This window comes from Moesziomyces antarcticus (assembly GCF_000747765.1).
Source record: "Moesziomyces antarcticus DNA, scaffold: scaffold_v10001, strain JCM 10317, whole genome shotgun sequence".
NCBI lineage: Eukaryota > Fungi > Basidiomycota > Ustilaginomycetes > Ustilaginales > Ustilaginaceae > Moesziomyces > Moesziomyces antarcticus.
This window is the reverse complement of record NW_014639009.1, coordinates 1,714,758-1,735,349: the sequence shown is the minus strand read 5'-3', so window position 1 is coordinate 1,735,349 and position 20,592 is coordinate 1,714,758. Positions and strand designations below refer to the sequence as shown.

The window sequence follows — 20,592 nt, the reverse complement described above, 5'->3', positions numbered from 1 at the left end:
CACCAACACTGTTGAACCACTCGTCTAGTCGGCCTCACCGAAAAACACGCGACGCGAGCGCTTCTCCACGACCTAACATGATCACGTGATTGCAATCCTCGAAAATCCGAATTCCTGCATGTCAGATCGCTGTCCGGCTGTGGAGGTTTGGGTTTTTTGGAGGGCTGCATCGAGGTGCATCCGAAGAGCAAAACGCGAAGCTCAGGCACAGCCCCACACTCTTCACTCTTGTCCCTTCAACCGGAAAGCTGCAGCGATGCGCGGCCTTGGACGGCTTGTGCGCCCCTCGAAGGCCACACCGGCCAACGACTGCACATCGCATGATTCTCACGCTTCGCTCCCCTCCGCCCACCACCACCATCCTCCCCCTCCTCCCCCTCCTCCCCCTCCTCCCCCTCGCCATGCCACCTTCACTCACCCACTCACCCGTCACGGGCGACGAGGTGCCCGACTACTACATCCACGCCTCCGACGCCTTCTTCCGCGACACCAAGGGCCGCGCACTCCTCCTAAGAGGCGTCAACCTTTCCGGCCAGAACAAGTCGCCCATCGGTCAACCCTCCCAAAAACTCCAAGGCTTTTGGGAATCAGCAGAGTCCGGCGGCGAAAGCTTCGTAGGTCAGCCGCTCAACCTCCACGATGGCTCCGCAGACGTCCACCTCGCCCGTCTCCGCTCGTGCGGATTCAACTGCCTCCGCTACGTCTTCACCTGGGAGGCCATCGAGCATTCCGGTCCAGCCAAGTACGACACCCAGTTCCTCGACTACACCGTCCAGGTCCTTCGCAAGGTCAAGCAGTATGGATTCCGAGTATTCATGGATCCGCATCAGGACCTCTTTTCGCGATTCACCGGCGGTTCAGGCGCTCCCTACTGGGCCCTCGTTGCTTGCGGCATGAACCCGCGCAACTTTACTGCCACCCAGGCCGCATTCATCCAGGCAGAGTGGCCAAATCCCGCCGACCCAAACCCAAGCAGCTTCCCCGACATGCTCTGGGCCACCAACTACACTCGCTTGGCAGCCGCCACCCTCTCCGTCCTCTTCTTTGCGGGCAAGCATTTCGCGCCACGCTGCATCATCGACGGCCAAAACATCCAGGACTGGCTCCAGTCCCACTTTCTCAACGCATGCAAACAGCTCCTCAATCGCATCGTAGACGCCGGCGACCTCGTAGACGAATGCGTCATCGGCTGGGACAGCGTCAACGAGCCAAACCAGACCTACATCAGCCTCTCCAGCATCTCCTCCATCCCCAAACACTGGCAACTCAAAAAGGGCCCCGTACCCACCCCCATACAGAGCTTCCGTCTCGGCGCAGGCCAAGCTCAAACACTCGAGAACTGGACCTTCGGCGCCATGGGTCCAAAGCGCTCCGGCTCCGTCACCCTAGACCCCAAAGGCACCCTCGCCTGGCTCACAGAAGAAGAGGATCGCACACAAGGCGGATCCAAGTGGGGATGGAAACGCGACGACGCCTGGCCCCTCGGTCAGTGTCTCTGGGCTGCCCACGGCGTCTGGGACGAGGCGACGGGCGAAGTCCTCAACGACGCCTACTTCCAGAACTACCAAGGCCCGGCTGGCGAGCGCACCGCCGAATTCGCAGAAGACTACTGGCTCCCGCACTACCGCCAGTACGCCGCTCTCATCAGAGCCACCCATCGCGAGGCCATCATGTTCATCCAGCCGCCCGTCTTTGAGCCGCCCCCCAAGTCCATCTCCCAGGACGACCTCCAGCACCGCGCATGTCTCTCGGGCCACTTTTACGACGGCCTCACCCTCATCACAAAGCACTGGAACTGGTTCAACGCAGATGCCGTCGGCCTCCTCCGCGGCAAATACCCCGGCGTGCTCTTTGCCATCCGCGTCGGCAACAAGGCCATCCGACAGTGCATCCGCGACCAGCTCGGATACCTCCGTCAGGACTGTCTCGACGGCCTCGGTCAATACCCAAGCCTCATCGGCGAGATCGGCATCCCCTACGACCTCGACAACAAAAAGTCCTACTTTGGCGACAACAAGGGCCGAGGCATCGGAGACTATACCGCGCAGACCGCGGCCTTGGATGCATCGCTCAATGCGTGCGATGGCAAGAACCTGCTCAGTTACACCGTATGGACCTACTGCCCCAACAACACCCACGAGTGGGGCGACGACTGGAACGGCGAGGATCTCAGCCTATGGAGTCGAAACGATGTCAAATCTGCCGAACCCGACGACACCCTCGCCACGCCTCGTTCGCGCAAGTCGAGCTCCGCCTCTTCCTCTCAAAGCGCCACCAAGCCCATGGCCAGTCTCACCAGCCTCTCTTCCAGCTCCAGGTCGAGCACAAACTTACCCGAGCTCGTACCGGGAGACGGCGAGTACAATGCTCCCAGCTTGCTCAACGGCCTGCGCGCAGCCTCGGCCTTTTGCAGGCCCTTCCCCGTCGCAACCGTGGGCACGCCGGCGAACATCGAGTTTGACATGAAATCGTCCCAGTTCGAGTACGTCGTCGACGTCACCGCCGCCGAACTACACCACGGACTGCCCACCGAGATCTATCTGCCCTTCCTGCACTATGGCGCGCACGATGTGGCGGCGGCGGCTAGCGGCGATCGCGGCAACCGACGCAAAAGCAGCGGTGCAGCCTCGGACAAATGGGCACGCAAGCAGGAGAGAAAGCTTCGCTCCGCCGACTCGCTCTCGTCGTCTCGCTCGAGCATCACCGACAGTCCAAGTGCAGACGATGCGTCGTCGTCATCAGCCTCCACCGTGCTGGCTGACTCCGCAGAGCTGTCCACCTCGCCCACCCCAGCCTCGTCCGATCTGTTGGCAATCGACGTGGAGGTCTCGGCGGGAACATGGACGGTGCAAGGCCAGTATCTGCACTGGTACATGACCAACGCAGAGGCCATCGCCGACGACGCTTCCAGCCCCGCAGACGGCGTCTTCCGACACTCGATCAAAATCAAACGCTCCGGCGGTCCAGTCAGACTCGATAGGTCCGGAAGCGCCTGGGATATCTTGACCTCCTGCGGCATTCTTTAGTCCTCACTCGCATTCTCGTAGCATTCCACTCGCAAATCGTAGCATCGTAGCATCCAACACAAGGCGCGGTTGAGGGAGTGACAAAGGATCGTGAGAGCGTTTCCACGTGACAGCATTCGCTCGCCAATCGTAGCACTTCGCACGCCGCCCCAAGAAGATGAAAAAGAGTGACAAAGAATTGTGGACATTCCATGGCAAGACAAAGCGCAAAAGGCGTCGGGAAAGTAAAAGAGAGCCAACGACGGTCCCGCAACCCACTCTGGAGCCCAGCTCGGGTGGTGCGGACATCGCGATACAAGCAAAAGCAACGAAGAAATCTAGCAAGGCGAAGGGAAGAACATGCTCTGAAGTGGAGCTTGTGGGAGAAGGATAAGGCGTTCGGGGAGACACGCAGGATTTTAGCGGGGCGGAGGGGACGCAGTCTTGACCCCCGCATCACCATCCGATGCGATGAGCCGACGCCGCAACGATAGCGAGCGAGATTCCTTCCAAAGATACCCGAAGAGAAAAAACAAAGAGACGAGAGCAAAAGAGAGAAAAGTGGTACAGAGGAAAGGGAGGCTGACCCGCAGTATCTAGAGTCCATGGGAGGGAGCGCGCGCGATCACGAGTCGGCCTGCTCCATGATGATCTTGGAGAGGCCGTCGTAGAGGTTGGCGAAGTTGTTGAGGTTGCCGGTGGGGGTGGCGGCGGCGGCGGAAGCGGCGGCAGCAGCCGAGGCGGACGAGGCGGCGGCGGCGGCCGATTTGCTGGCGCGGACGCTGGCGCGCGACTTGGCGGCGGCTTTGGAAGCCGAGGCGCTGGCACGCGCCGCCGCCTTGGTGACGCTGTATACGGAAGCGCGCGAGGCGGCGGCGGATCGCGAGGCGGCCGCGGAGGACGAAGCGGCGGCGGCGGACGAGGAGGCTTCGGCAGCAGCCTGCTGGGCCTGCTGCTGGGCCTTCTTCTTGGCGGCGGCGGCGGCACCGTTGTCGTCGTCGTTGTTGTCGTTGTTGTTGTTGTTGTTGTTGTTGTTGTTGTTGTTGTTGTTGTTGTTGTTGTTGTTGTTGTTGTTATTACCGCCGCCGTTGTTGTTGTTGTTGTTGTTGCTGTTGCCACCCGAGTCTCCGCCGCCCTCGCCTGCGGGCCACCAGGTGATGGGGAAGACGCCCTTGCCGAGGTCAAAGAACTCGGTGAAGAGGCCGACGCTCATGTCGAGGGAGCCGTAGAAGCAGTTTCCTCCGCCGGTGGGGCAAGCGTCCTCTACGGTGGCGGTGGCAGTCTTTTGACCGTTGGAGATGACGATGGTCTTGCCGCACCACGAGGATCGCTGGCCAAGGTCGCCGTACATGGGCTGGTTGAGGGCGACGACGTGCTGTCCGGGGTTGAGGAACTTGCCGCAAGCGCTGGCGAATGTGGAAAAGGTGAGGAAAGGAAAGGAGAGGTTAGTGTGCTGTGTCGATGACACGTGCGAGTTGTAGGGAGTTGGGGGATACGTACCCAGCGTTTCCGGTGCCGACGTCGTACCAGGTGGCCATGCCCGAGTAGGTTGCGCGCTTTGCGATGGCCTGTTCGGCATCGAGGGGCCCCTTGTTGTGGTGGCGTCGGTGGGGCGAGGTGGACGCGTGTGAGGAAGCGAGCGAGCCCGAGACCAGGGCGGCGAGGAGGAGCGTCGCGAAGGCCTTCATCGTGACGGTGGTTGGTGTTGTTTGCAAACGGGATCGACCCAGGACGATGTCGAATGAACAGACAGACGATGCGAGACGAGACGAGACGAGACGAGAAAGAGGTGCGTTGCTGGTAACGAGTGTGGTGATGGTCGTCTATACGAAGAAGCCGGCTGTCGTGGAACGGTTCCGTATAGGAGTGGAATGGAAAAAGGGAGGGGAGAGAGGGGCAGTGGAGAGAGGAGAGTGTGTGTGTGGTGGTTGCGAAGAGGGAGAGGTGAGGAGGCGTCGATGTCCAGGCACCGGTCGCCAGCCAGCCCGCCAGAATGCTACAAAGGGAGGGAGGGCGAGAGAGAGAGGCATCCCGACTGATTCGGCAGGCGGCCGAGGGGGAGCAGCAAGCGCCGAAGCAGCGGCTAGGATGCCAAGGCTCTTGCCCAGTCTGCGCTGGCCGGCTCGGGGTGCGTTTCAGTGTTGGAGGCGCCCGACGCGTCTGATGACTGTCGATCCTGCGGCGGCACATGCAGGCGCCCAATCTCCGACGCACAGCTGGGTGAGGCACAAATGCACCAAAAGGCACTCGAAAAATGCGCACGTCTTCGGTTGCTATGCGAGATGCAGCTTAGAAGTGCAAATCAACGCAGCGCCCTTTTGTAATTGATTCAAGTCAAACCAAACGCCTTTCCGAGGCATGTCCGCCGAGCCACTCAAATGATCAAATGAAGGTTGTAATTTGGTCGAAAGCGTGCGCATTCCTTTGCTCAAGCGCCAGCCATTCGGAGGATCGACGCGTTGCTCTGCCGAAGCAAAGCCATCCGTTGTACCTTTCGCCTGCAGGTCGGCTGCCAAGCAGCAGCTGCACTCCAACGCGTTCTAGCGCCATGCACGCGCTCCTCTCTCTCCCTCTCCCTCTCTCCCTCTCTCTCTCTCTCTTTCTCGCCCGCCAAGACAGGAACCATGCGGTGCATCATCGCCATCCCTGCACGCAAGCCTTCTTTCTTCTTCCACAAATCTCGCGGCGTGCATGCCCGGCGTGTTGTGGTTCCAGCGCCTCCAATGCCGCGCCCTCAATCGCTACACATGGCAAGTCAACAAGATCCCACACACTTCCGCGCCCAGAACGCCCGCAAAAAAAAGGTCAAAAGAAAAGAAAAAAAGATTAGTGACAAGAGTGGGATTCGAACCCACGCCCGAAGATAGCAGGTCACTTCCTGAATGCTCAGGATATCTTCCTTAATGCTACGCCTTAGACCACTCGGCCATCTTGCCTCGATGTTAGTTGAGCCTCACATTGCGTACATATAGCGTTCGCTATTGGCTCCAAGCTTGCAACCAGCAATCGGCTGGCCTCGGCGTCGACACTTCGACCTTGCTGTCACATTAACGACTCTATGCAGATTACTCAGAAAGTATTGATACGATTGTTGTACAGACCAGCGGCGTCAGAGCCGTCATCGAGCTCCACTCGGAGGTACTGCCTGCCAGTGCTTGACGATGCTTTCAAACACCTGCATCACCACCGTCGAGTTGGTCATCAGGCTGTGGCTCGCCCCCTCAACAATATGCAGCTGGCAGTCGCGCATCTCCCTCGCCAAGCTCACCGAGCTCGACAGCGCAATCTTCTCGTCCTTGCTTCCGTGCCACACCTCGCACGCCACACCCAGGTCCGTGTAGTCGAATCCCCACGGACGCTTGCCCAGCACCAGGTTCAGATCGTCCACCAGTCCTCGAGAGCTTTCCGCGTGCGACGCCCGCAGCAGCTCCACCGCACTGTTGCGCTCCGCCTCTTCCCACCTCCCACCTCCGCCATCCGATGCGTACAGCGCGCTGGCAGCCGCGTCCGTCCACGTCGGTGTATCGGCGCCAGACGACGCATGCGACCCTGGGCGTGCTTCCCCAACACCTAGTCGCGGGCTCCTCGGCGCGGGGTCGTCGCCGCCTTGCGCTGGTGGCAGTGTCTTGCTGGCGATCCGTGTTCCCTCCTTTCCAAGCTTCCAATTCTGTATCCGCCATTCCGCCGCCTGCGCCGTCTTGATCACGCCGTCGGGTATGTAGCGGAGCCATCGGTATCCGCTATCCTGCTGCATTCCCGTCCAAGGCGCCAGCAGGTGCACCGGCCCCTGCACACGCTCCGCAAACAGCAACGCCAGCGCCGCCGCAAACGGCCCGCCCGCACTGTGCGCCACCACGGCGTACTTTCCAAGCCCCAGCAGATCCGCCACTTGCTCCACCACAAAACTCCAGCCCAAGATGCTTCGGCTCTCGGGAGCAATGTGATCCGTGCGTCCGATCCCCCACCGATCGATGCACACCAGCCGCAATCCGAACAACGTCGCCAGATCATCGTAAAGGCCAATCAGGTGCCGAGATGCCCCCAGCCCTAGAAACACCATCACGGGATGCCCACTCGGCAGCCCAACATCAGCGAACGACACTTGCAGTTGCCGTGACCCAGCCATGTTGATCATGGCCACGTGGCTCAGGCCCTTGCAGTTTGTGCCCGCAGCATCGCTCTTGCTGTCTCGAGTGGGCGGACGCCTTGGCTGTCTGTACTTTGTGCTGTCACCAGCAAGGGAAGCTTGGCGTTCGGTACTTGGGCCTGCACTTGCATGTTTGCCTCGAATGCGGAGCTGCGACAGCCCGCTCTCGATCTCGTCCACTTGCGTCCCCCTCAGGATCGAACGAGCCTCTTGCTCTATCGAGTCCTCGGAACGAGACGATTCCGAGTCCGAGTCCGCCTCGGAGCGACGCGCTCTCCTGGCAGCCTCCGGCGATGTTCGCGCGTCGAGCTCGAATGCAGACCACGAGGCTGAGCGTTGCGGAGCGCGCTGAAGCGGCGGTACGGACAGCAGACTGCTCGAGTGTGTTCGGACTATCTCGTCGATCGACTTGACAGGTTCCTGCACTGCGGGATGTGGGCGAGCCCGCCCTAGTGCGATCGAGGATGCAGCATATGTGCTCGAAACCGACCGTCTGGAAGGATCGGCAGCTTGCGCTTTGGCTACCGATGGCTTGCTTGCGTGACTCTCGTGATGTGCGACGAGCGTGGCTCTGGGCACGTACGGCCCTGTCCGTTTCCTTTCCGGGTATCGATCATAGTAGCTCTTCCCTCCGAGTCCAGCGTCGTACGAGCTTTGTCCAGTGGCGCGTGATTGCTGGCGATGGTCACCATATGTGTCAGACGAGCTCGTACTGGATGAAGCGGTAGTGGCCCGCGACGAGACGCTACGTCGCATGGTCTGTGTCCCCTCGCGATGATCTCGTTGGGATTAGCTTTGATAGCTCGGTGGCGCAGACGATGCTCTAGCAAGACCGATGCATGGCGAGGGGCGATCGCTGTGCTGCCGAGAGATTTGTGCAGCGTCGTCGATCGCACCAGCTGCGAGCATGCCTACCACGCGAGGTTGATGGGATGCGAGCGCCAGACGGAGGTAGGGTAAGAGGACAATTCATCAACTCATGCACGTTCGGCCCTGGCTGACCCTGCAACCTAAGTACACCTCCGCACCGATTCCGGGACACGGAGGCGGGTCGCACAAAAATCCTCGACCTCGCGAGTCCGAGCGGTCTAACAACGTTGACGATTTTCTCGGGGGGCGTCGTTGCTGATGCTCGGCGTGACCAAGCATGCTTGCGAAATGCCGTAGCCTGCTGACTCGTGCAGATCGACCGATGAGACCCAGCGCAAGAGAAAAGCGATTGGTGTACTCGCCCAGAGGTGCGGGACAAGCAGATCACCACCCCAGGCCATGGTTGTTGGGTCGCTGCCTACGGTGCAAAGCGCGCCTGTGCACGCAGTAGGAAGTCGCAACTCATGACTAAATGCACACATGACTTCCAATGGCGCTGCAAGTACCGCGCAACGTGGCTCGCATACATTCGCCTCATGTCTCTGAGGCTACACTTGCGCCTCCGATGCGTTTTACAGAGCATCGGCATTCGCGTGGAGGAGCCTGCATCCTGAGCAACCATGAGCAAAGCCGCGGTCTTCGTATCGAATCATGAATCACATTCCAACAAAACGGTCGCTGTCGGCGAGCATCCTGGTAGCAGCCAGCTAGCATTCAGTCACACGCGTTCGAGTGTCGGTTGTCTGGCTCACGCTGACCTGGCTGATGCCTGGCTGGTATTCGACAGTCCGCATTCATGATCTCTTCAGGACATCAATGAGATTGAGGGATGAGGAGCCATGAACTGCACCCATCAGCAATGCTTCGAGCCCGGCTCCGCATCCTCCTCGAGTAGAGCAACGACACCAAACGTATAACGAGTAGCCGGTCTCTTCTCGATCGGTGGCAGACTTGCTTTGTCTCGCATCATCATGCAGATCTTGTGTCTTTCGGCGGTAAGTCAGCCACAGGTTTCAATCATTCAAGATTCCTGAATCCTGATTCGTTGTTCTTGATTACCGTTACCTCATATTTCGTTCCTCGCTCCTCGTTCCTCGCTCCTCGTTCCTTGTTCCTCGTACCTTGTTCCTTGTTCCTGTCGACTGATTTGCACTTGCGTTCATGGATTCGCAACCCCACGTCCCATCATGCATCGTACAGGCTGCACGACTTGCGGAGACTAGTGCCGGGACAGACAGACGTCTCCATTCATCCTGGCATACCTCATGCTCCATCGTCGGCTCCGCGCACGAGGCCAACCACGGCCGGGGATGAGTCGGTGAATCGATGTCGATTCATGATCTGTGGTCAGTGATCCGTGATTGACCTCTTGCCAGCATGACGATGCTCGAAGCTGGCTGCTTCTCTTGGCGGCGTGGTTGCAGTCGCGATTAATGATCCATGATTTGTGCCCCACCCCCCCCCTCCCCCGCATGCAAACTAGCGTTTGGCTTCACAAACAGGCATAAGGTCGACTATATCGTGCAACGTGCATCAGTACAAGCTCCCGGGTGTGTGAGACTTCCCGTCCACGATATATGCGAGTAGGCGGGACGTCATCTGTGGATAGCTGCATATGACAACACACCATTCTGTGGGGCACGCTATTTGGCTCGTGACTGACATCTTGTTCTGAACGACTCGGGGAAGCATGAAGGATGCATGGCGACTCATGGCTTCATGAATTTCACCTCGAACACAAATTCGTGAATCCTGATTCCTTCATATGCTTACCTGTCTCCGCCCACTCGTACTCGTGCTACTGTATCATATCCTAAAAAGCGGGGGGGGTGGCGAGGGTCAGCCACCCAGCAGCCACCCGGGGTGGCTGTTTGGGATCAGCCACCCCACAGCCACCCACACACACTTGGGTGGCTGATGGGTGGCTGCTAATTACCAGCCACCCCGGGTGGCTGCTGGGTGGCTGCTCCTCGCCAGCTCGCGTTTTCTTAGGATATGTATCTCCACCCGCTAGTAACTCGTGACTAGTGATTTGTGACTTTTCGGGATATGACTTCTCACCGTGAATGGGGCCGACATAGGCGCACCGCCGCGCATTCCATCCTAAGCACAAACCGTGTGCATGGAGCCCTTGCAGTTCCTCGTCAACCTGGAGACGTGTAGTGATTCCACGATACCGCCCGCTCTCGCTGCTGCAGGGCCCCGCGAGATGGTCTTGTGACCGCCCCGTGACCGGGCGGCACAGCAAAGTGCGACGCTGTATGCGTTTCTTGCCCTTCTGAGATAGGCGTCTCACTCAGAATCTGAAGAACCGCGAACTGGTGAGCCCAGCAAGGCATGAGGCAGCAGGCAGGCGACCTGGCGGATCGTTGCCAGCTGCCGTTCCGTTAAGATGTGACGTTCTCGGGTTTCCCGACATGAGTCTGCAATTTTGACGGCATGAATCGCGGACAATAAATTAGATATATCGGCCAGAAAAGAGGGGGTGAACCAAGCGCCCAGCAGTCACCTTGGGTGACAGTAGGCGATCTAAGCCCCGAATCGTGAATGTCCACTGCCATTTATTTTGCTAATACTGCCCGTCTACGAGTGAAACGAATATCACAAAAATGATGCGATCACCTGGTGCTTTTCCTTCATGTTCCTGGTGGCATTGTGAGCTTGTAGGAAAAATGATGCCGTCATCAGAGTAACTGAATCATGATTAACTTATAATGACCATCTGTGTAGCCGCTTTGTGACCCTTTTATTTAATCTGCCTTCAGCTCATGTATCCCAGTCATATTTCCCGGAAGTACAACCACGGCAAAAGGCGCCCGGACTTCGGTGTCAAAGCTAAAACTCTGCTCCCGACGTAATTTAATTTATTGCTTGATTCACGATTCCGAAGAGGCATTGCTTAAGAAGCGAACGCAGTCGCGACATCGTGAATTCACGAACGATGACCATGCACACCCAGAAGATCAATCATGCCGCGTGGAAGCCCCTTCCCTTGACCGCGCTCGAAGGTTCGCAAAGACGACCGGCAGTAAACCGTCAAATCACACATCTTGTACAGTTTCCACACCGCCTGCCTTGGTCTGAGGGGGGTAACCCTGCGCTCGCCGCTGTCTCCGAAAGTATGCAACGGCAACGCACCGCTGTATCCAGCAGCCTGACGCATTCGGCGTCCGAAGCTAACTTACATCTAAGTTAACTAACACTAAGGCTGACGTCCCACGCGCTGCAGCTGACGCGGCTGCCTGTTTGGCAAATTGTGTGTCACGACTTGATGCCGAACCCTGCGCAGCCAAGGAGGGACCTTAATGTCGACGCTGAATCAACTAACTTGAATCATGATGATGGTCAAAGCAATTTAACTTATCAGGCATTATTATTTTGAGAAAAGGCCTCGTTTAGGTGAAGGAACTGATTTCTTGATTATTCAGAAATCGTGCAAAGTCGCTTCTCCAATCATGTTATGCGCAGATAGTGATGATTCGCGGATCATGACTGCCTTCAACTGGGTTGATTGCTTGAATCAGAGAATAAGTTATTGAATTTCGCACTGGTGTTCCTTCCCTGTCCGAGCTGAACGACGATGCCCCTTCCCCCTTTACGAGTTCAGGACTGGTGCTCCTTTCCCATGACTTACGTGCTCATCATCAAAGCTGAATCTGAGAACGAGTCCAACGACGATGCTGCACCCGAGTGCAAGTTTAGCACTGATCCTCCTTCCCAGCACGAGTACGGCTCCATCATTTCGAAGACGCATGAGCAGATCATCATATTGACATTGAATCATATCCTAAAAAAACGCGAGCTGGCGAGGAGCAGCCACCCCTCAGCCACCCGGGGTGGCTGCTGGGTGGCTGATTTTCGCCACCCCCCCGGGTGGCTGGGGGGTGGCTGATTTTGCCACCCCGGGTGGCTGATTTTGCCACCCCGGGTGGCTGAGGTGTGGCTGATTTCGCCACCCCGGGTGGCTGAGGGGTGGCTGCTCGTCGCCACCCACCCCACTTGTAAGGATATGAATCGGACTCGGACACTGACACCATCATCACAACCGACAATACGGAGTCGCTTTGCTTGCATCGTTGATCATTTTCCCCCTACAGAATCCGGGCGAGACACGATTGCTGAAAGTCAATTCCCGCTGAGGAGCGAAGCTTCGCTAATTTTGAGATTCCTCAACAGAGCCAGTTAGTGCATGTTGCGCAAAATCATGATTTTGTTTTGTTTTTCCGACTCTGGCAAAACAGTTGGCTGTGCCCTTCAATTGCCAATCGTGATGATCCTGCCGGATTTTGCACCAGATCTCGTGATGAGTTGTGACACATACTTACGCGAATATCTAGATCAAGACAGAATACAATTCGTGTTCATGACATCTGATCATGGCTGTCGTAACGTGAGTGGCCCATTAGTGAAACAGGCCCATTAGTGAAACGAAAATGGATGACATCGACGCATTTATCAGCTCAGACAGCTCGGCAAGCGGCTTTACAGGGGTCAGGGGTAAATATAATGACATTGATGACGAGATCGACCTCCTCCAGAGCACATCATGTCACCAGGTCCTCAGAGGGGGCTTCAGGTGATCATGCCATACTCGTAACTTTTGCCTCACTAGTGGGCCACTCACTTTACATGATAGAATTCATGATTGGGCCAGCAAGGAAAAAAAAAAGAACACGAATCATGAATATTTTCAAAGCCTATGGACCTTGACTCGGCCATAAGTTAATCCGTCAGTCCGTTGGAATACGAGGCAAAAGGGATTAGTTACAAACGTCACACAATACTTTATGTAACTTAACTTGAGTTATTCTTCGAACTTTTCAACGCATCCGAGTCTCGGATTCATGACATTTGAACCTCTGAAGAGGTCATCCACCGGATTTGCGGTCAGCTTCATGCTAGGCCGCTTTTGCAAATAAACTTTCCGGCGCCCACCTTAGACGGTCGCCAATTATCGCGAAGCGGCCCTGGTAGCCGATGAATCATGATCACAGATCATGGGCCATGACTCGTTTCCGAGTGGCTACCGTGATGTGGGAATTTTTCCTTTCCGAATCACGCGTCTGTATCACGACCGTGCACGAGGCACGATCTCAGTTCGTAGTTATCATTCATATCCTAAGAAAACGCGAGCTGGCGACGAGCAGCCACCCAGCAGCCACCCCGGGTGGCTGTTTGGGATCAGCCACCCCACAGCCACCCACACACACACGGGTGGCTGCTGGGTGGCTGCTCCTCGCCAGCTCGCGTTTTCTTAGGATATGATTTCTTCCCAAAAAAGGAGAGGAACGTTTCGCAAAACGTGTGGAACCCCCTCCTGGGTGACTGAGAGAAAGCTGGACTCGTAGCTACTTTGGGTGGGCAGACATGCACCACGAGCGAGGCGGTCTCGTATGCCCCGCGGTTCATGCATACATACCCTGAACGAACGCAAACTGGCAAATCATGAAAACCAATCAGGCATCAGCCAGCTAATGCAGCCACGCACGCGCATCGCGCGTCAAAGGTTCGTGGTAGATAGCTGGCTGCTCGTCGCGGTACCGTTTTTTGAGGATACGATGGTGTGTGCGTCGTCAGGCACGAAGGACGAAGAGTCAGTACTGACCGGACTTATACTCACGACTTTCATATGCACATCACATGTATGATTTGGCGCGGCATATCCCGAGAAGTGACGAGCAGGAAAGGTGAGTGTTGCGGCCCAGCCGCTCGTGGCTATCTCCTCGTCTGTGTGTGGGTCATGGTGATTCAGTTACATCACGCACATCTCTCGTTCCTGGGACGCGGAGCCTGACAGTGAATCATGAATCCTACATGGTTTATATGCATCGTGCATGGCGGATCGCATCGCGCCAACATGAGTAACAGGACCACGTGTCCCGGCTTTCGTGCCTGATGATTCGGCTCACAAGTGTCCACGTGGCTCGAGCATGGTGGGCTTTCTTCATGCTTCTCACGTTCCACATTTGAGAGCTGCTTCATGGCGTACGCGCTGACCTCATGACGAGGGCTGTGAGTGAGTCGGATTCGGAGTCGCCAAGGATCCACAATTGGGGTCGCAACAAAACATCCGATCAAGGCTGCTTTCTCTTGACAACGGCTTGTCTTCTTTCATCCCCGATCGGGCGGGGCAGCTGCCGCTTTCAAGCCGAAGCCATGAGTGACAGTGAGAGGGCGCATAGACATCCATCCCAAACAACAATGTGAGAAAAGAAGCCAAGCGAGACAGACAGATGCTGCGTTAGTGAGCTGCCAAGGCAATGATACAGACGAAATCGCGAATGCTAGCGGAGACGGCGCTTACCTTCTCCTCGGATGGAGCATCCATTCGGGTTTGCGGCTGGTTGAGACCAGGCTCCACTGACCTGCTACCGACTTGCCAAGGTCCATGAGGATGATTGTGGAATTGGCTGGTACTCCGCTCTGAGGGCGGTGCATGTGGATCGGTATGGAAGGAGAGGTCGCCGAGGGCTGCAGGGCTGGCGAGAGATGCGGTGATGTGACCGTTGCCAATTGCGAAATTGTCGAGAGCCAGACGGGCCAAGGAAGCGCTCGAACGACAGCAGTAAGCAACCAAAGCTTGGCTGGCCATCGATGAAGGATGACACTGTGCAGAGTGAAGCAGATACTGCACGTTTCCGAAGGGCTCGGTCAGAGCTCTCACAGCATCCGAAGAGGGGAAGACGGCTGTGTCGAGTCCGGAGAGCTTGAGAACTGCCTCGTGTTCTCCTTGCTGAAAATTCTGGGCCGCTTCCCGGTGGGGCCGTTCGGAGTGAGGGGCTGGAACGGGTGTGTCTGTTGGCGGTGAGCCTTCATACGACTGCATATGGATGAGGAAACGACACGAATCAGCACAGTCGAGCTGGGAGCTTGCACTTGTAAATGAACGGCCACACGCTGGGTATCCTGAACTGACCTGTTGGGGCGGTTTCGGTCGGCGAGGTGGCTCTACAGCATCCTGGGCCTCGTGAGGGAAGGGCGTGCCACTCCTTTGCACGATGGCGAACGAGACTTCGATGCGGTAGCGATGCCAGGAATGGCCGTTCAGGTTCTCGATGGCGGCGCGCGCCTCATCCGGGCTGGACATGAGGATGAAGCCGCGTCGTCGCGCAAGATGGTCAAGCGTGGCGAGGATCACCGCATGCTCGACGCGACCGTATCGGCTAAAGAGAGCCTCGAAGTGGTCGGTGGTAGCGTCGAGAGGGAGGTTCAAGACGTAGAGGTTGCGCAAAGCACGATCGCGATCAGGTCTCATTGGTGTGAGGATATCGAGGGACAGAAGGGAGGTGGCGACTTGCACGAAGCAATGGAAGCGATCGCGAGGAGTGGGAAGGGCGCGAGAGGAGCGACGACTGGGAACAAGGATTGGACCTGCCGATTCGGGACGAGGGGAGGAGAAGGAGCGAGCTAGGGCAGAGGCAGAGGACGCCCGAGGCTCGGGCTGCAGCATTGCGCGGTGGCCCGGGGACCTCGGTCGAGCGCTGAAAAAGGCCGCGTCGCCACGCATACATGCAACTCAGGCCAGCTCAGGCCAGCGTGGCCGTGCATCGGGCGTATCGCACAGCCGTTCGTCGCTGACTCATTCGCGCTACAGGCACTGCGCACCGATGCCTTGCACACTTGCGGCTGCTGCAGTGGGCAGTCTTGCTGTTGAAAGTCGTGCTCTCCCGCTCTTTGGCTAGAATTTAGGAGCGAGAGAGCACTGAACTTGCGAAGACTTCTCTCTGCGAACGCTTTGCAAATGGCAGCAGAAGAGACTGTTCACATTCCGTGGCCAGCCATTGTCCATCCCATCGGCTGCGGACGTTCCAGCCCCAGTCTCTAGACTGGCCTCGAAAAGGCAGTCTCAGGTGCTGTCGTCGAGCTGTGTGCCATTCGGACGGAGCAGGACTCGCCTGACTGGAGAGTGACAAAAGGTAGGACGCGCCGTCACGAGAAAGGGCGTTGGGGAGCAGTCGCGGAATTGCACAAAATCAACCAATGTTAGACCGCTGCAGCATCTCGCTTGGGCCACCGCTACACCTATTTTTGCCCACTCTTCGGAATGACAACAACAAGATTCGCTGCAAACAGAACTTCATACTGTATCTGCTTTCTGCTTCGACCTCACTCCTCCCCACCCGACCGCCATCATGAATTTTCGCTCTCATTCGTAAACCCGTCATTCACAGTACGCTGAGCAGCCGCCAAGCAGCTCGACAGAATACCAAGGAGCCTCGTCCCGGACGACATGCTGGATCTCGGGGCTGATAGAGCGGCCCCAGAATGTAGACAGCTGCCTCGGCTCTGGACCCCGAGCGGCTAGGGCCCCTGACCTTGCAATGACAACGGATGCAGATGCAACGACTCGCCAGACAGCAACCTCAACAAGTGACTGCGCTCCCATGCCGGCCGAGGACAGCATCGATGACGCCCGCATGCACTCCCTGCGGATCTCCTCGGAGGATGCGCTCGCAGCTCCGGCAACAAGAACATCGAGCGACGACGTCGAATCACATCAATCCGGTCACGCTGCTCGTCCTATGCTCAGGCATGACCAGCTTTCATCCGAAGACTACGTAGAGCTGACCCGCATCTCCCACAAGAAGGACGACATTGAGCGTCACATAGCCGACCTGCAGAGCTGGTCAGCTTGGAATCCTTTCGAGGATGTCGCATCGTATTCAACCGAGCCTCAAGTGCTTTTAGCAAGCAAATCTACGCTCGTACGACTGAGCCAAGAGCTCGACCTACGCCAGGGCAAATGCGACCGTCTCGAGCAGGACATTCAACGATTCAACGTGGACGACATGAAACGACTGCGCAAAGTAGCAAAGGCCACCTCCAAGCGACACCTCTCTGGACCCGACACAGACCTGCTCGAGCTCGCCCTTTCCACCATTTACGCGCTCGACAAGCTCCTGCGGCTTTTGCGCGACCAACGCGCCGAGCACGAGCTCACAGAACTTCGACTGCGATGGGAAAGAGCTCTCCTCGCGAGCTGGCAAGACGTCGCAGCCATTCGTAACGACATCCAAGCCTTTGAGCGAAAGTGTCGAGCTCTCAAAGAGGCACTGCTCGAAAGTCAAGACGGCCACGCGATGGACGCAGCGCTGCTCCAAAGCAACGGGGCTCTCAATGTGAACGAAACGCCGACGCAATTCAAGCAGGATGCGGCTGAATCCGCAGCACACCATCCGTCAGGGTCCGGGAAGCGCACAGAAGTACCAACGCCTGCTCTCAGGCTGGCAGTAGAGTCTGTCAAGCTAGAGTCGTCACGCCTCGTCCTTCGCGTCAGAAGCTTCGATGCAGAAAAGGTCCGCCTTGCCGGAAGGCTGTTGGATCTTCTCATCGACCACAGGCAGGTGCCGGAGAAGCTACTGGACGAACAGGAGAAGCTGGAGGACGCCTTGATGCGGCCAGCGGCAATAGAAGCGGAAGCTGCGACGATCGCGACTCTGCTCGAGGAAAAGACCATCTCGAGACATCTATCCGGCTCGTCCTCAACAACAGATCTGAGCATCCACCCTCACCGTTCAACCTCGGAAGCTCTCGAAACACCCCGCCGCCGGACGTCACATGAGGCGCACAGCACAAAGGACGAGGTCTCTCCGAGAGTCGCATCTGGTTCTCGCGCCTTGCACTCGAAGCGTCTCAACGGGGCATTCTCAACGCCATCGCCCAAAGCGACGCGAGGCTCTGGTGTCAATCGGTACCAAGCCGATCCTCGGAATAAGCTGGTCAATCGGTACCAAGCCGATCCTCGGAATAAGCTGGACACTGCTATCGGCCGCATCGTCAATCGTCTACCGATGCCCGTCTCGATCAGATCCGCTCGAGCCGCAAATCACAATGCCTCGTCTGCCGCCAAGGACGAGAAAGACATAAGCGGCCGATATTGGATCGGTGATCCCGAGCCGCGGCTTTGTTTCTGCCGCATTCTTCCTTCGCGCACAGTCATGGTCAGGGTTGGAGGCGGCTGGCAAGAGCTTTCCGAGTTCTTGACGCAGCACTACTCGCATCTGAGTCTCCGAGACGGGGGAATGCATTCGGCCATGCTGAGTCCTTCCAAGGGCCATTCGGCGTCGAGCCTGGCGTGGCTGCGATCCGCTTCTGGTCCGGCAGGCTCTCCGGCTGCAAGATCGGTACTGTCCATGGGATCGCCCCGGCTGAACACGTCTGCTCGCAAGAGTATATCGCCGCGAGTCTCCCGAGTCGTCACAATGCCAGTGGACTTGACGAGGCACTCGGCCAGCAAAGATGGAGGCGACAAACTCGAGCGCCGGACCTCCAACGGAGCGCTCCATCACCGCAGGAGCGACTCTGGGGAGGAAATCGGCCCGTCACCGGACGCAGCCGGCAGCATCCCCTCTAGCGGATCACAGTCGTCCATCGTCATCCATCCATCATCTCCGTCTACGTAGCCTAGGAAGTCCGAACGATGTGGTCAAGCTGCAAGCGGCTCCTGCCATCTTGTCTCTGAATGCTTCGTCTCCAATGGGAACCCCGACCGCAGCGACCCATTCGGACCAACGTCAACGGGCCGACCGCAGCGGCACCAAGTCCACTTTTGTCACGGGATACATATGCGAAGATTTACGCGCGAGCGCAAAGACCGGGAAACCACCGTACAAGCACGCAGAGACCACTTCCCAGTCACGATTCCCCATCGAGGCAGCATATATTCATGATTATGCGGGGTGCATTCATTCGTGATTCACCCTTCCACCGCTCGAGATGCATGATTTTTGCGGCGTGCAAGAGCCATATCTTGTACCGCGAAGGAGCGGGCGCGAGCCAAGCAACTCAGAGGCTTCATGCTTCTTTTTTTGCTCGAGTCTGGCTCCATGTTGGCTTCCAAACGATGCATGCATCCTGGGTGGCGCGGCGAAGCCCAACGCTTTCAAGCCGACTTGCTCTGACCAACGTGCGAAGCCAGCCGCTGTGCTAAGCCGACAAAAGGGTCCAACAGGGCACAACCGTTGGCTTTTGGAGGAAGCTGCTTTCACGATCTGAGGCCTCTTCATGCATTTTGGTGGAGAGAAGAAGCCATTAATGTCTTTTCCCTCCACTTCATATTCAGGAACGGGCGGACCGGAGCTCCTCGGACCGGTCTTGGATTTTGAGTCCAGAATGAATCAACAGGGTCACCCCCGCGGGGACATTTTTTCGCAAACCCATGACTGCTCGTGTGCCTGAATCTCCGTCGGCTCCGCTCCGAAGCTCGGTCCACCCTTCTTCTTTCCGGAGGATGCGGGGTTGTTGTGTGGAGCTTTTCAGAGCACCCTTCCATATTTGATGAGCCTCTTCATGCTTTCAACCCATCATCATCCCCACGCACACACCACTGTCCTCCCTGCCTGACTACAGAACTCGAAACAATGTCATCCAACGACCACATTGAAAGCTACCCGCGACCGGGCAAGACTGCCATCGTGTAGGTGTGCTGGTCCTTGTGTCTATCTTGACTTTGCGCATAGCTGACGGACTGATCTTTCGCTTTCTGCATCGATTGCGGCTCTGAACAGTACGGGCGGATCGTCTGGCGTAAGTGCGAATAGCATGGGGTCATGTGCTGGAACAGATGTGCTGACTATGTCGCAATGTCTCATCTGTCTCTAGCTCGGCCGCACAAGTGCCGTTGCGCTCGCACGTGCTGGATGGAACGTAACCGTCACGGGCCGTCGCGAGACCGAGCTTCGCGAGTCGTGCGACCAAATCGACGCCGCCTCTGGCCGTTCCTCCTCGCACTACGTTGCCGGCGACATCACCAAGGAAGACGTCGTTCTGCGCGTGTTCAAAGAGACTGCCGAAAAGTTCGGTCGGATCGACCTGGTGTTTTGCAACGCCGGCATCTCTCCACCAAACGTCCCCTTGGCCGAACAGAAGCTGTCCGACTGGCAAGCTACGGTCGACGTCAACCTGACCGCTGCCTGGCTGTGCGCACGCGAAGCCTACCGCTACATGGAGAAGCAATCACCCCAGGGAGGCAGGATCATCATTAATGGTAGCATTAGCGCTTATGCTCCGCGCCCAAACACGTCGCCTTACACCGCGACAAAGACGGCCATGACCGGTCTCACCAAGTCGCTCTCGCTCGATGGAAGGAAGTTCAACATCGCAGTCACCCAGATCGACGTCGGAAACGCCGCATCAGAAATGACCGCAAAGATGAAGGAGGGTCCAGGCGTGCCCCAGGTAAGCCCTCACGGCCTCGCGCGATTGCGGAGCAAAACACTGATCATCTTTGCTTGGAATAGGCCGACGGATCCATGCGCCACGAACCGACAATGGACCGTGAATGGTAAGCTCCCACAGCCCCAGCCTCAACTCACCCCATCCTAGTGTACTCACACCCGCTTCGCTCTCGAGAACAGGGTCGGCAAGGAGATCGTCCACATCGCAGAAATGCCCCTCAGCGTCAACAGTGAGTTCCAGTTGTCGTCCAACTTGGCTTTCAAACATTGCTGACACCCTCTCTGCTTTGCTCAACAGTCGGAAACGTCGTCATCCAGGCCACCAACATGCCCAGCCACGTCGGCCGCGGCTGAGGCCGAGGCGTCGCTGCCCACGCATTCCTTTGCTGGAAAG

At 57.4% G+C, this 20,592-nt stretch overlaps 6 protein-coding genes and 1 non-coding gene across 7 annotated transcripts; 3 read left to right on the top strand and 4 right to left on the bottom strand.

Moving 5' to 3' along the window:
- Positions 1-401: 401 nt before the first annotated feature.
- On the top strand, positions 402-3,026 carry PAN0_001d0621 (glycoside hydrolase; the record flags this gene model as incomplete). The annotated part of the gene is made up of 1 exon (XM_014804236.1): positions 402-3,026. The coding sequence occupies one exon, from the start codon at positions 402-404 to the stop codon at positions 3,024-3,026; it is 2,625 nt and encodes an 874-aa protein (XP_014659722.1).
- Positions 3,027-3,630: 604 nt separating this feature from the next.
- On the bottom strand, positions 3,631-4,693 carry PAN0_001c0620 (uncharacterized protein; the record flags this gene model as incomplete). The annotated part of the gene is made up of 2 exons (XM_014804235.1): positions 3,631-4,411; positions 4,506-4,693. The coding sequence occupies 2 exons, from the start codon at positions 4,691-4,693 to the stop codon at positions 3,631-3,633; spliced, it is 969 nt and encodes a 322-aa protein (XP_014659721.1).
- A 1,142-nt stretch (positions 4,694-5,835) lies between these two features.
- PAN0_t001c0007 lies at positions 5,836-5,941 on the bottom strand. Its single transcript has 2 exons — positions 5,904-5,941; positions 5,836-5,875 (listed from the first exon to the last, which is right to left on the bottom strand). It is a non-coding gene; the product is annotated as a tRNA-Leu (tRNA).
- A 182-nt stretch (positions 5,942-6,123) lies between these two features.
- Positions 6,124-7,908, bottom strand: PAN0_001c0619 (uncharacterized protein; the record flags this gene model as incomplete). Its single annotated transcript, XM_014804234.1, has 1 exon — positions 6,124-7,908. The coding sequence occupies one exon, from the start codon at positions 7,906-7,908 to the stop codon at positions 6,124-6,126; it is 1,785 nt and encodes a 594-aa protein (XP_014659720.1).
- A 6,355-nt stretch (positions 7,909-14,263) lies between these two features.
- On the bottom strand, positions 14,264-15,472 carry PAN0_001c0618 (uncharacterized protein; the record flags this gene model as incomplete). The annotated part of the gene is made up of 1 exon (XM_014804233.1): positions 14,264-15,472. One exon carries the CDS (start codon positions 15,470-15,472, stop codon positions 14,264-14,266), a length of 1,209 nt encoding a protein of 402 aa, XP_014659719.1.
- Positions 15,473-16,406: 934 nt separating this feature from the next.
- Positions 16,407-18,425, top strand: PAN0_001d0617 (uncharacterized protein; the record flags this gene model as incomplete). Its single annotated transcript, XM_014804232.1, has 1 exon — positions 16,407-18,425. The coding sequence occupies one exon, from the start codon at positions 16,407-16,409 to the stop codon at positions 18,423-18,425; it is 2,019 nt and encodes a 672-aa protein (XP_014659718.1).
- A 957-nt stretch (positions 18,426-19,382) lies between these two features.
- Positions 19,383-20,552, top strand: PAN0_001d0616 (3-oxoacyl-ACP reductase; the record flags this gene model as incomplete). The annotated part of the gene is made up of 6 exons (XM_014804231.1): positions 19,383-19,438; positions 19,530-19,548; positions 19,624-20,199; positions 20,262-20,305; positions 20,379-20,428; positions 20,497-20,552. The coding sequence occupies 6 exons, from the start codon at positions 19,383-19,385 to the stop codon at positions 20,550-20,552; spliced, it is 801 nt and encodes a 266-aa protein (XP_014659717.1).
- Between the last annotated feature and the right edge of the window lie 40 nt (positions 20,553-20,592).